Here is a 14,782-nt window from a genome sequence, read left to right as displayed (position 1 = left end):
TGAGTTTGTGGAGAATGGCTGAAGAAAGAGCACCAGAATTGGTATGGAGGAAATATGCTGTAAATGTTGATTTGAGAATTAGGGAAAGAAAAGGTAAAAAAGCAAAACTTTGAACAGAAGGATTGTAAAGGAAGGGGAGGGATGAACAAATCGGATTTGACTGATCATAGTTTAGAGCAAATATGGTTGTTCAGAGGAGGACAGTCTCATGTTGTTAGGGCTTTTGGCTCACTTCCTGAAGAACTGAGGCTCGTCTGATCACAGTCTCCTTGACAGAGTTCTTGTAGGTCCTGGGTTAATGTTTGGACTTGATGATCATAAAGTTCTTTTCCAGCCTAGTTGATTCTATGATTCGGTAATTCTAAAGATGGCCACTTCCTGCAGGTTCTAAAAAAAATGGCCCGTGTACAAGGGGAAGAGTGCATTTATTGGATCTTCAGTGCCATCTTTTTGGATACTGTCCATGCAGGAAAGATGTTATTGGCATGTCAGCACTGTGGAAAGTGTCAGCAACCTTTCACATCTTACCAGTTAGCAACAAATCCAGACACAAATCAGTAGAAGATTTGGCTTCATTAGTTCAGTTACTGAAGTTCACAGTATTGTTACCAAGTGGGTTTTTTTAGGGCAGTATCCAGCACTGTGGGAAATGCTGATCCTGAACAAAGCCTGTGGGTGTCTTTCTCATCAGAGTAGTGCTGCCTTTCTTCTTTTAATGTAAGAGGATGGTAGTTCTGCTCAGTTATTTTCCTTTGAGGTAGCTCTGGAATTCACAACTTGGCTTGACAGGACCATAAGCCAAGGCTCTGCTTTCACCAGAAGGATGGACCAGCTGATTATCCTGGCTCCTTCCTGACCTATACTTTGCTGTAATTTTCTGAGTCTGACCACTAAGTCAGCTATCTGTCCAGATAGCACATTTTATCTAAGTGCCTCTAACACATTTCAAACCATAAGTGTCATAGTAGTCTTGAGATACGGATCTTATGCTGTCTTGATTTAAGTGATGTTATCAGCAGGGTAAAACATCAGCAAGACCATAACAAAACACCCTCTGGCTGTCAGACCTCATCTTCCCCTTTAAAGATTAAACTGTACTTCATTGACAGTTGGGTTACTGAAGGGCAATTTGAAATACATTTAACGTGAGGAATGGCTAGTTTAGAGTAAGTGGAAGAGATGATTAAAAAGTAAGGCTAATCTCTGCTGTATCATCTATCAGGAATTCTGGATGTGAGATTAATTTGGTTCCTTTAGACATGCATATGTTAATACACAGTTATACTGTGGCTAGAAGGAGCATGATTTTGGCACTGACAAATGTACAAAACATTTAAAAATAAATCTTGAGGAGAACTTGCAAATTCAGTAGTTGATAAGTAGCAGCAGATGCTGCTTTGCACTAGACTGATATTGTTGTACAGATACTGTTAAAGCATTGGTAACACAAGTGTACGAAAATGAACAGGCTTAATTAATATAGCAGAAAATGCAGTTTTACTTGTTAGTTTTATGGTATGTACTTGTATTTTTGAATTGGGAAAACAAAGTAGGTGGTGGTTTTGGCATGTTAATAATGAGTTTCAGGCCTGGATAATTTACTATTAAAAACTTTAAGGAATGGATAGATACCTATTTGTAAAATTGAAGTGTTTTCTCCAGAGAGAGAAATTTTATTTAGAATACCAAGCACTTTGCATTGAGTTAATGAACATCTTGTAACATTTACCTTTGGAGCTGTCTAGTCTACATCTTGATGTTGCCTTCCAGTAACTTTCAGTTTCTGTGTTTATGGTCCAGTTGTATATGTTAGATGCTTCAGAAAGTTTGCATTCTAGAGGAAGAAAATTTTATCTCCTATGTTTGGTAAACTTCACTTGCAGTTGTTTTGCTTTCTGTTTATAAGGAATTAATGGATCATATTTATGTATTCCTTTACAGTGTGGTTTTTAGGGAATTTAGCCAATACTTGTTAGTAAAACTTGAAAATTTCCATCTTTCTAACAAACTTCTTCATTACTGTAGTCATCAGAAGTGATTTTAAGTGTTATGACTCTGATCTGCTGTAGTAGTCTTTGCTAACAAACTTCTGGCTGTTCACCTCTCAGAATTTCTTTCGCATCTTTAGCTTCAGTTTCACCTCCTCTTTTGTGCTTTTCTTGAGGGTGGAAGTGCCACTTGCATATGTTTGTATAATAACTTGTCTTGTATTCCAGGAGAGGGTTTTCTACTGGAAGCTGGCTGAAATTGGAAATGTCTTTTTAATTTCCAGTTGGACCTGCTAACTGTAAACACCTTGTTGTGATACCTTATTAAACCCACCCTACTGTAGCAACTTACGGAATGGTTTGATTTTGTTTTTCAAATGTGCTAAAACGTTGCATGTATGGTTTTATGGGTAATTCTAATGTGAGTGATAGAGGTGACTCATTGAAGAATCGATGTGATTTAAGAACTTGGAAAAAAATTGCTGATAGAACATAGATTAATCATCTGTATTTGTGATACAAGGGATAATACTGAACCACATTGCATTAACAGGAAAACAGAACTGCTGTAGTCTTGCTAAATTGTCACTTTGTACAAGATCATAGCAAGTGGGAGAGATTGGCTTTCTCAAGATGATATAAAAGTTGGAATTTCTTTTTGTGGGAGCTTATAAATAAATGGAGACTGGCTTGACTCCAGAGAAACGTTTAGCTCACAAGAACTTTCCATAGACATTTAAATCAAGTATTTCATGTTTGTGAAGCTGATAGAAACATTTTAAAAGTTCATAAAGAAGAAACGTTCAACAATGTTTTGCCTAATTCATAACTTTGTCTGGAGATGAGGTGTGTGCATATGTACGTGCCTTTGGCTTCACAGACATTTGTTTCAAAGCACATAATAAAATTAGGAAGTTTGTAGAAAGCTCCTGGGGTAAAGAAGCTGCATGTCTTAAAGGCAGACTCCCTGCCTCAGAATCCATGAGCACATGGATTGTGTAAAACAATGATGATCAATGTTTGAGGAGAAATATCTATAAGCATGCATGCAATCATCATCCTTATGATAAAGAAATGACCAAGGGCTGTAAAAAGGATGTTGGTTTACTAGGAGTTGTAACCCTTTCTTCATCTGTAACCCATGCTGTAACATCCCACAATCCTGTGGGGATTTAGCTGTGTCCCGGGGTCCAGGGCTCTGGATTCTGGGTTGTGCCCAGCTGTGTGTACCTTGGCTCATGCTGTTGGGAAGGAGCTGTGAGACAGTCTGCAGGAAAACGGGAATAATCAAATTGCAGGTAGGATTGTTAGTAGCTCAAGGATTCCACAGGTAAATACCAATGTGGAACATTTAAAAGCCTAAACTGGAAAAGCAGGGATCAGGCTGGGGCAGTAATTGTTGAGTTATCAGGTCAAGATTTAAATGCTGATGAAGCTGGTGGAAGATGGTGGCTCAGCAATACTCAAGGATCAGTCTCAGAACCACAAAGGCTGATCCTTCCCAGCTGTCACCCAGTCTAGCTTTATTGGGGTGAGTAACATACTAATATTTAGTATCACATCCTCAGCTTAGTGTATTAACCATTAATTGGTTTACATGTTAAAGTTTGTACATCTTGCAAACAGCTTTTCTCTGGCCTCTCAGGTAAGCGTGCCAGAACATAGTGACTCAAGGGGTAATAAAGTATAATTCAAGAGATACATCAGTAGTAATTGTAAGGTTTTGGTTTTGCCCCCTCGTCCCTAGAATAAATAAAATTCAGCGAGTTAAGTTGCTGTTAAGAGTGCTGTCTTAGGCTTGTTCCTGTCCTTAGAGAAATCTCCTTCAGTCATGGTATTGTAAACTCAAGCTGGTTCTAATGTTACTGGTGCTTGAAGAAATCATGGAGTGTGACTTCCTCAATGCAGCAAAGCATCAGCTGTCAGGCTAGTAACATGTCTCCTGTCAAGTCACCTTTTGCCTGTAACTTTCTTCTGTGGCATGACAAAAATGTGCTCACTACATCTGTCCTATTCAGTGAATCAGAGCCTGCTGACATGGAATGCCTGCGCTCCATGCAGCCTGGCTGAAAATCTCTTACCTCTGGCTTCTGGCTGTTTTAATTGTACTAAATGGCTTCTTGATAAGTGAGTTTGTACAGGGCTGGCTTCTCATCAGTTATCTGCTTAATCTCTACTGTTATTTCAAGGCACTTATGCCATCCTTTCTGAAGTGTTTCAAGTACTCTTCAGAAGGTTACCATGCAATATTCAATCCTAGCTATCTGTGTCTGTGCTACTCTTTCTAAAGAAATACTATGTCTCCCTATGGGAGACATTACTGTGGGGATCTGTTACAGACCGCCTGATCAAGGAGAACCTGTGGATGAAGCACTCCATATACAGATAGGAAAAGCCTCACACTCACAGGCCCTTGTTCTTATGGGGGACTTCAACCACCCTGACACCTGTTGGAAGGACGGTATGGCCCAGCACAAGCAATCCAGGAGGTTCCTCGATTGTGTAGAAGACAACTTCCTTCTGCAAGTAATAGAGGAGCCGACAAGGAGAGGTGCCGTGCTTGACCTTGTGCTCACCAACAGGGAAGGGCTCATTGGAAATGTGACTCTCCAGGGCAGCCTTGGATGCAGCAATCATGAGATGGTCGAATTTGAGATCCTCAGGACAGTGAGAAGAGCGTGCAGCAAGCTCACTGCCCTGGACTTCAAAAGAGCAGACTTTGGCCTCTTCAGGAACCTGCTTAGGAAGGTTCCATGGGATGCAGCCCTAGAGGTCAGGGGGGACTAAGACTGTTGGTTGATATTCAAGGATCGCCTGCTGCAAGCTCAGGAGTGTTGCATCCCAACCAGAAGGAAGTGCAGCAGGAGGGCCAGGAGACCTCCTTGGATGGATAAGGAGCTCCTGAGGAAAATTCAATTGAAAAAAGAGGCTTATAATAAGTGGAAGCAAGGACAGGTGGCATGGGAAGAGTACAGGGATGTTGTCCGGGAAGCTAGGGACCAAGTTAGGAAAGCTAAGGCCCAGTTAGAATTAAACTTGGCTAGGGGTATTAAAGATAACAGGAAGGGATTCTACAGGTACATAGCAAATAAAAAACAGACTAGGGAGAATGTAAGACCCCTCAGGAAGCTCTTGGGAGAACTGGCTACACAGTATTTGGAGAAGGCTGAGGTTCTGAATGACTTCTTTGCTTTGGTCTTCACTGCCAAAGGCTCTGACTGCACCACCCAAGTCTTGGAAGGCAGATGCGGGGACTGTGAGAATGAAGACCTTGCGTCCACTGTAGGAGAGGATCTGGTTCAAGACCATCTTAAGAACCTGAACGTGCACAAGTCCATGGGACCTGATGAAGTCTATCTGCGGGTCCTGAAGGAGCTGGCAAATGAAGTTGCGAAGCCACTGGCCATCATATTTGAGAAATCATGGCAGTCAGGTGAAGTTCCTGATGACTGGAAAAAGGGAAATATAACCCCCATTTTCAAGAAGGAGAAAATGGGTGACCCAGGGAATTACAGAGCAGTCAGTCTCACCTCTGTGCCTGGCAAAATCTTGGAGCAGATTCTCCTGGAAGGCATGCTAAGGCACGTGAAAAACAGCAAGGTGCTTGGTGACAGCCAGCATGGCTTCACTAAGGGGAAATCCTGCCTGACCAATTTGGTGGCCTTCTGTGATGGGGCTACAGAACAGATGGACAGGGGTACAGCAGTTGATGTCATCTACCTGGACTTGTGCAAAGCATTTGACACTGTCCCACACGACATCCTTGTCTCTAAATTGGAGAGACATCAATTTGATGGGTGGACCACTCAGTGGATAAAGAACTGGCTGGATGGCCGCACGCAAAGAGTTGTGGTCAATGGCTCCATGTCCGGCTGGAGACCAGTAATGAGTGGTGTCCCTCAGGGATCGGTGTTGGGACCGGTCTTATTCAACATCTTTGTCGCTGACATGGACAGTGGGATTGAGTGCGCCCTCAGCAAGTTTTCTGATGACACCAAGCTGTGTGGTTCGGTTGATACCCTGGAGAGAAGGAATGCCATCCAGAGGGACCTTGACACGCTTGTGAGGTGGGCTGATGCCAACCTCATGAAGTTTAACCATGCCAAGTGCAAGGTCCTACACCTGGGTGGGAGCAATCCCAGGCACAGCTACAGGTTGGACAGAGAAGAGATTCAGAGCAGCCCTGTGGAGAAGGACTTGGGGGTGCTGGTTGATGAGAAAATGAACATGAGCCAGCTTCAGTGAGTGCTTGCAGGCCAGAAAGCCAACCGTATCCTGGGCTGCATCAAAAGGAGCGTGACCAGCAGGTTGAAGGAGGTGATCCTGCCCCTCTACTCTGCTCTTGTGAGACCTCACCTGGAGAATTGTGTGCAGTTCTGGTGTCCTCAACATAAAAAGGACATGGAACTGTTGGAACAAGTCCAGAGAAGGGCCACGAGAATGATCAGGGGACTGGAGCACCTCCTGTATGAAGACAGGCTGAGAAAGTTGGACCTGTTCAGCCTGGAGAAGAGGTGGCTGCGTGGAGACCTCATAGCAGCCTTCCAGTGTCTGAAGGAGGCCTATAAGGATGCTGGAGAGGGACTCTTCATTAGAGACTGTAGTAACAGGACAAGGGGTAATGGGTTAAAACTTACACAGGGGAAGTTTAGGTTGGATATAAGAAGGAAATTCTTTCCTGTAAGGGTGGTGAGGCACTGGAATGGGTTGCCCAGGGAGGTTGTGAATGCTCCATCCCTGGCAGTGTTCAAGGCCAGTTTGGACGAGGCCCTGGGTGATATGATTTAATGTAGGGTGTCCCTGCCCATGGCAGGGGGTTGGAACTAGATGATGTTAAGGTCCTTTCCAACCCTAACGATTCTATGATTCTATGATTGATACATTGTCACAACATGCCTCCTGTGTTGCTGTTGTCTTCCTTAAGCATCTCAAAGAGGAAGTACTGGGTGACAAGATTCTTGGGGTAGGCTCAATATAGCCACTCTAAATACTGAAGATAAGCAAAATATGGCAGTCATTTACATAGTGTACCATAAGTCTTTGGAAGGAGATACAGCTTTCATACCAACATTGGTGGGATTAGGATTTTGAACTTTCTTTTTCTTCAGACACTGAAATGATGTGATCATACAGCATAAACAAAGCTCGTAAATCGTGTCTAGGTCATGAGTCAAAATTGATAAGTCTTGGAAATGCAGAACTGTACCTTTCTTTTTTTCACTTTCCCTATTTCTTTAGCTCCTACCCTTTTCTGTAATAAGAAAATATTTATCCTGTTTTCTTATTTTTATCCCATACAATGTGGACTTAAGTTTACTTGGATTTGAATTATACATTTATCTCTGCTAGGATACCCAGATGTCCACAGAAATCCTTGGCACTTTTGGGGTGGGTACATGCAGCACATTGCAGAGCTGGAACTTGACTTTGAAAGGAGCATGGCAGAGTTTAATAAAAGTTAAAAATGAAAGTAAGAATGATTTAGGCTTCTTCTTGAATGATGAGTGACCCATGATTAGTTACATGCTTCTTTTTAAAGAGACTGTTTAAGTAGCATTACCACCTATTAAAATGAATGTGCCAGCTTTAAATTCATAATCAATTATACTTTTTATAGTTGTCTTCTCTGAGGAAGAGAGAGAGCAGCTGAGAAAGTTCACAAATAAATCTTACCTTCTGGATAAAAGAAGCCGTCATCATGTGTATCTTGGTTTAATTGATATCCTTCTGGCCTATTGCTATGAAGTCCGTGTCAACGAAGGAGACAAGAACGTAAGTCAAAAGTTTCAGGAAGTTACTGCTGGACCCTCTGCTGTCATTTAGAAAACTTACCTTTTAAAGTGAATTTACTTCCAAGCATTAAAAATATGTAATTAAGTTAAAATGAAAGATTTTACATTTCTAGCTATTGGAATGCATGTGGGGATTATTATGATTTCAAGACTTCTGCTCTTCTGGAGCAACATTTTAGCTGTAGAAGAGAACTGCAGTTGCAGGAGACTCCAGACAATTGTTTGTTTCTGATTTGTGTTATATTGTGATATGTCTTGATTTATGTAAATTTAGATTCACAAAATAATTACTCTTCTGCATTGATGGTTCTTCCTTCTGGGGTTTGGACAGTTCCATAATAGAGAATTACAACATAATAGGTATTATTACAAACAGGTATGTGTAATAATACCACTAGTGATTTGGATTCTGAACGAGTATGGGAAATCATTGTCTGTAAGACTAAACCTATGCGTTAGGCTACCTACCATTGTATGCCTTTTAAAAAAGTGATTTTTCCAAGAGTTACTTTGTTTAGTGGGTACCTTGTTTTAAGCTTATGCACAGAGCATGAAAGGTGTTTCCTGGGGCATTCTGGAAACCAGAGTGAGGCATTTAAAACTTTCAAAATTGACACACATAAAAGAAATAATAAAATGCTAATGCAGAGTATTCTTTTTCTGGTGTTCAAACACTCAGGGAGGTAGGAAGGCATGTTTCCATTTTCAGGATTCTGGTGTTTGCCTGTCTCTTCCACAAGCAGCAGCCAGCTTTACTTTATGTTCTGTATCCCAGGCTTTGTACAGGATATTAAGAATTAAGAAAAGAGCGGAAGTTTAGGATGGATTCCATGCTGTGCTGTGGACAGCTTGCTTTTTTGAAATGGACTCACTTCCCAGATACAGTTTTGTGTCTGGCATCTCCTCTGCTGATATTAACCAATACAGTGTTTTCTCAAATGCTTTTAATCAAAATATTAGAACATATAATCCAAACCAGTCTTAATCAGTCTTGCATGTGAGGCATGGATTTTAGAATGGCAGAAATGTCCAGACCTGTTTATTCAACAGGATAATCTGGGATGGTTGTATTGTGTGTTAGTGTTGCACAGAACCACAAATATGCGAGGAACACAATTGTACCATCCTTTAGTGACCTTTGCAATAACTGCATGGTATATGTGGAAAACACACTGTAGTCTTTTTTCCTCTTCTATTTTTTTATACACACCGCTCCCAGATCTTCAGGCCATACAAATCTTTACTAGAGCCAGGCATTCCTGGCTTTTTGCCATAATCATCCCACTAGACCACGCTACCACACAAATACTGTGAATCTGTAATGACATTTTACATGTACTGCTGGCTTTAGTAGCCTCTTTGAAAGCCAGAGTCTTGAGCTGTTTTCACGAAACAAGGCGTTTGAGCTTGAGCTTTCTTGAATCAAGTTTGTTGCTTGGTGAAAAAGGACAGAATTCCACTGAAAAACTGTTTTTTCTGTGGTTGCTCTTGTATTTAAAAGGCTTTCTGCATAGGCTAGATATTCCCAATACGGAAACCAATTCAGTTATTTAACATCTGCATTGCAATATAATTTTTAATGCTGTCCTGTGGCCATTTCAATGCACATAAAATAATTGCTGCTTCATACTCACAAAGGTTCTTAAATTGCTGCGAGAATGTTACCTTAAATAGTTTGCCAGCAGTCTTGAATGTTGAATTAGATAACACTTGTTTTAAGGTCTCCTCTTAAAATCAGGTTGAATCGTCTTGGAACATAAGGAAACTGAGTGCAACATTGTGCTGGCTGGAGGTAAGTTAAAACTTCAGTTTTGCATTACCTGCTTGCTGTATTATTTGGTTTTGGTAGTGGATGTTGCTTCTGTGGAAAGCTTACTCTTTCAGTATGAAGATGAATTAAGTATATGTCCTCTTTTTAATAAATGTTATGGGAAATAGATTGTGACTTCTGGGCTTCCAGCTACTACCACCCTCCCCAGGCTGGCATATGATCTCTCATCTGTCTGGGAATGGGCCACCTTCTGGCCCATTCTGGAAAAGCTGAGGATAGGCACTACAGAAAAGCTGCTTGTCTACACACTGTCCTGAGCTCCTGGGCTTGATTCATAAGTTCTGACCTTTATTTAGGAAGTAACTGTAATTAATCTTCACATACGCATGTGCAACTCCATGCTTAGGGCAACAAAATGGAGCTACCTAGCTCCTTGATCAGAAGTCACAGATACCTTCCTATTTAATCATCAAAAGCATGTTAAAATAGAAAGGGCATAAAAAGCAGAGAATGTAATTTCTTAGTGTTTGTGTGTCCTGTAAGTCTTACCTCAGATACATGTTTTAATAACTTTTAAAGATGACAGGCCCTGATAAAGCAGCTTATTGTTCACTTCTGGGTTTTTCAGCTGCTGAACTCTTCTTCAGCCTTCCTAGTTCATTATTCTGCATTTCTAGCTCACTCTTTTTCTTGCCTGAAAATGAGGCACCTTCTGGCTTCTCCTCAGTTCTGCCGTGTGGCTTCAGAATATGTTGGGAGAGCAGAACTGGGAAGCCCAGACATAAATGGAAAACCAATGATAGGAAAAGCTCTTACAACTCAATCAAAAGGTGACTGGTGGTTCTTTTTCTTCTCACCTGTCATGGAGAAGGTGAATTCCAAATCCCATATTCTTGTAGCAAGAAAACTTCAGTTCTGTGGTTGCAGAACTTTTGTCTCAGGGTTTAATGATTGTGTGATCTTTCAAATGCTGAATACTTTTGTGTCAGGTTTCTTGCAGTTGGTGGTCGTGTGTGTTGCTTTAACTGCCCCCTTCTTTGCAGCATTATTGCCACATCCCTATTTGTTTAGCTGCTGTTAGCCCTTTGAAACCAACATAGACTAGAGGAAACAAACTAAGTTCTGTTCTTTGCACTTTCACATTGTTTACTGAAAGCACACAAGCCTGTATCATTAAGTTGTTATGGTCCTGGAAGTGGAAGGGACTTAACCTGCTCTGTAATCCACTGTTTCTTACAATGGCAGTAAGCTAGAAAGGACTGTCCCATCTTCATTCCTAAAATTACTGAGCCCAGTATCAGTTTGCAGGATGAAAAGTGAAATTTGACAGGATTTTTTGGGTTCAGTCCTTCAAAGGTTTCTTGTAGTGGCGAATGTTACATTCAGTGCTATGGTTTTCTAGATCTGTTTTAATTTGTTTCCATTGAAAGTTCTGTCTTGAATCCTGAATTCTTTTCATATCCATGTCCGAACATAGTGAAGGAGCTTTTTGCTTGTGCTTATCCTATAATATATAAGTTCTTAGTGCAGTCTGTGCCAACAGTATATTTCACACCCAGAAAATTCAGTCTCCTGGCACCAAGCTGTTAATAACTATATCTGTTCTACAAGCCATGTAGAGGCGGGTGTTTTCATCAATCTGTAAACAAAATTGCCTCAGCTATGGTTTGATTGAACTGACTGCCATTTTGCTGTGTGTGACATGTACACACCTTAGAGTCTAAATATTAAATAAGAAAACATAAATTATTTAAATGCTTACCAGTGCTCCATTAAAATGAAAAATGGGTTGAGGTAGTTCTATAATGCAAAAAAAGTGCTGGCTGTCAGCAAAGCATTTTTATTAATTTGAATAAATTGAGAGTTTGAGATGAAATAGGTGTTTTGATTTGCATTCATAAATGGAATATTTTGTCTTGAAAAGTGAAAGCTGGAAAGGAAATCACTCTCTTAAGTTAATGCCTCTGGCCTGAGTAAATTTGAGGTCTTCCTCACTTGTGAAGAAGGACAGTGAACTGCTTTCCCTGAGCAGGTATATTTATCCCTGTCTCACATATCTGTAATTTCCCGAAAGACGAAGCCATGTATCATTTTTAAAGATCTTACATGTACACATGTATTTTGTTAATATCATGTGGTTTTAATTTTTCCTTATTCTTAAAAGGCTTTTTATAGTTCCCCCTTAATATATGTAATAATGTGGGACAGATGTAATATATTGCTTTAATCTAAAGGATGGCAAAGTCTTGAGTTAGATGTTTTATTCTAACATTCTCTAAATTCTTTTTTTAGTTCAAAACCATTAAAATGTATAGGACTTCAGTTAACCTGCCGTGCAAACTAAATGTGCAGTGTCTTGTTTCTATTTAACATGTTGGTTTCCATAGCTATTGAAATACACATTTTTAGATTAATAACATAGTCAAATGTGCTCTTATTCTGCTACGATATTTTTCCTTAAAGGAAAACAAACAAACAAAGACCTTTGTATAGGAAAGCACACAGACTAATTCAGATTTTTCACTGATATACACAGAGATTCACTAACATTCATGATGTCCTGGTATCTTTCGGAAGAAGAGTGCTGTGCTATCCCCTATACAGACATTTTGAATTGGTGACATGTGCCTTCAGTGATACAGTCATGATACTGCAACTAGGTAAGTTTTTTAGGGATTGGAAGTGATGCTGCATAGACACATTCGGTTTATGTCTGGGGTTTCTAATGATTTCTTCTAATCCTTTGGCCAGTTTCACCCACACTTGATAGATAGTGACATTTCTGGACATCTTGTGGCTTTGTGAAAATGGGGCTAGGGAGAGAACAAAATTAGTGTCCTTAGCAGGGAAAAGCCCCTGAAGTAACTCATTTATTAGCCAGCAGATAATGCATGCACTTGTGGGGTAAACTCAGCTGTATTATTCATGCCAGAAAATACTATGAATGAAAGATACAAATAAATTTCATTAATCATCTTTAGAAAAATCTTTGATCCAATCTTGTATTTTGGGAAATCAAGATTGTTGAACCGTGTTTTGTAAAGCTTTAGTGAAAGGGTCTTAAAAGTATTTTTCCTCTATACTGTATTTGTCTGTAAAGAGATTTTTTTCTGTTGGACAAGAACATTTTAATGAAGCTTTTATTATGGTAGGTTAGATGCTATAAATTTTTTAGACCCTATTCTAAAGGTGTCTTAAGTTTTTATTTCAAAGCAGGGTCTCTTACAGGTATAGCAGCAATCACTGTGTTTTCTGTTCTTTGTGTTCTTTAATTACCTGACTGAAACAGTGTTGAAAAAGATTGGAAGGATTTCTGATAAATTCCATGATTTGTCTCCTAAGGGATGTTTGTTAAAGCATCATTGTCTTCATTTATTCCAGCTGTTCTGTTTGCTTAAGGTCTCCTCATCATGGTTTTGTAGTTGCAAATCTGGGCAGCTTCTCTGCATAACTTAATGTTTGAAGAAATATTGTTTTAATTTAACCCTTGTCAGTGATGATGAGATTTTGACAGAAAGAAAGCTTACCCTCGTGTGGACTTCCTGCTCTCTTTGCCGGTCTCTTTTTCTAGAATTAGATCTTCTCTTGGTTTGTGGGTTTTGTTTTTTTGTTGTTTAACTGAGCCAGTCCATTAACTCTTCTCCTTTTTCCTGTTCAAGGTAGCTATTAGCATTTGTAATTCCTAAACTTTTCTGTGCATGTGCAATACAGAATCGCACATTTAAGAGCAAGAGGTGGATTTGTAATTCATGTTCAATGTTATAGCTCCTTGTAGGAATAAGGGAAAATGGTTGAGATGACTCTGTGCAAGTCCAGTGGTAGTTTGGGAAGAGCAGAGATCCATTTTTATCAGCATAAAAACTTGTTCTTTTAGCACTTCCTATATAATTTTTCTCTTTTAGAAGCAGAGGCCAAAATCTGACCTGCATATGTTATCTTAGTTCTCTGCTTGTTACTAGGAAAGTAACAGCTGAGTAGAGTTTTCATTAAAAAAAAACCAAGCAGTGAATGCCATGAAAACCATTCTATTGCAAAATAAATAAATAAAAATAATAATGGAAATTTAATTTAAAACTGAAGAATAAGAAGCTGACTACACACTATGTAGCTTTGTTTTGTTTCACATTCAGAAGTGGAGCTGTCACCTTAATGACTGCAAATTATCCTTTCAGCAGTGACATTTATTTATATATTCCCTGTTTATCTGAGACAGCTTTCATGTAACAGAACAGGTTTTCAAATCTATGGTTATTCCAGCTTCAGTTGTGCAGTTGTACACAGCCATGTTTTATCTTGGGTTGTTAAAGTGACTTGCAACTTTTCTATTTATTACTACTTTCAAATAAAAGCATTAAGTGCTAGGTATGTGTATTACTTTTTGGACAGCAGAATCACTCAGAACCAGCTCTTCAGTTTGTTTTCAATGCTTTTGAGTTGCAGGATTAAAACAAACGAACCAGACAAACTTAAGCAAACGAAAAAAACCCTGCAATCAAAACACAACTGCCAAAAACTATTGATGATTCAAAGTACCATTTACATTGTAACAGTCAGGTAGTGAAGTTCGAAGGGGAAGATGTACCTCTCCCTCTTCACTTATCTCCACTGGCTTATACTGCTGTTCGTAAGTGGAAAAAAAATGAAATTCTGATAGCAAAACAGAAATACAGAGCTGTCAGCCTTTTAGATCTTTTTCTGAAGAAGAGAGTACATGAGAGGTAAGCTGTTTGCATTTCTTTTAATGCTACGATGGAAAACAGTGAATGGATGAGTGAACATTCAATGATACAACAAAATACTTGCAGCAGTTGGGTGAGGGAGGTGGCGTCTACAACACTGTCAGGTTTCCTCATTCATCCTCCTACGCTGGACGTGTGGCTGATGTTGCTTCCTTACCCTATGCTTCCAAAGCACAGTGGCCCAGTAGTGATTGTCATCATGGTCTCCTGGTGTCACTCATGATGGTCTTGCTCCAACAGCAAAGTCCCCGTCTTCTCTGGAGGAGTATTTTTTTATGCTCACTCATTCTTTGGTGGGACAGGAGATAGGCTAGCCTTGTTTTTTCTGGCTTCAGTGATTTGCACTAAAATCACTGCCATAAGCTTTAGAAGAAATTCAGCTTTATTTAGCTGATGGTTTAAATGCTTTAGAAGCAGTGGATGAAATTAAGAAATGCAGCAGGTTTGGCTTTGTTCTGTGTCTGTGCTGTGCTGGTTTATTGGGAAACAGTC

The 14,782-nt window shown here is 39.8% G+C and overlaps 1 protein-coding gene and 1 long non-coding RNA gene across 3 annotated transcripts in view; one reads left to right on the top strand and one right to left on the bottom strand.

Annotated features, from left to right (window-relative positions):
- LOC134169621 (uncharacterized) overlaps window positions 1–14,782 on the bottom strand; it is a 640,302-nt gene that overhangs the window by 523,201 nt on the left and 102,319 nt on the right. The gene's annotated exons all lie outside the window — the stretch shown is intronic.
- Window positions 1–14,782, top strand: part of SHQ1 (SHQ1, H/ACA ribonucleoprotein assembly factor) — a 54,678-nt gene that overhangs the window by 12,950 nt on the left and 26,946 nt on the right. The window contains exons 8-10 of one of the 2 annotated variants that reach the window (XM_062630344.1): window positions 7,606–7,760; window positions 9,519–9,572; window positions 12,088–12,211. In XM_062630344.1, the coding sequence (XP_062486328.1) occupies window positions 7,606–7,760; window positions 9,519–9,572; window positions 12,088–12,211 (333 nt within the window). The remainder of the gene's footprint in view (window positions 1–7,605; window positions 7,761–9,518; window positions 9,573–12,087; window positions 12,212–14,782) is intronic. The other variant, XR_009966949.1, reaches the window with a different exon arrangement.

This window comes from Pezoporus occidentalis, unplaced genomic scaffold (genome assembly GCF_034315485.1).
Source record: "Pezoporus occidentalis ecotype Australia unplaced genomic scaffold, CSIRO_AGI_Poc_V1 ctg35, whole genome shotgun sequence".
Classification (NCBI taxonomy): Eukaryota; Metazoa; Chordata; class Aves; order Psittaciformes; family Psittacidae; genus Pezoporus; species Pezoporus occidentalis.
The sequence above is the reverse complement of the archived record's forward strand: the minus strand, read 5'-3'. Positions and strand labels throughout refer to the sequence as shown.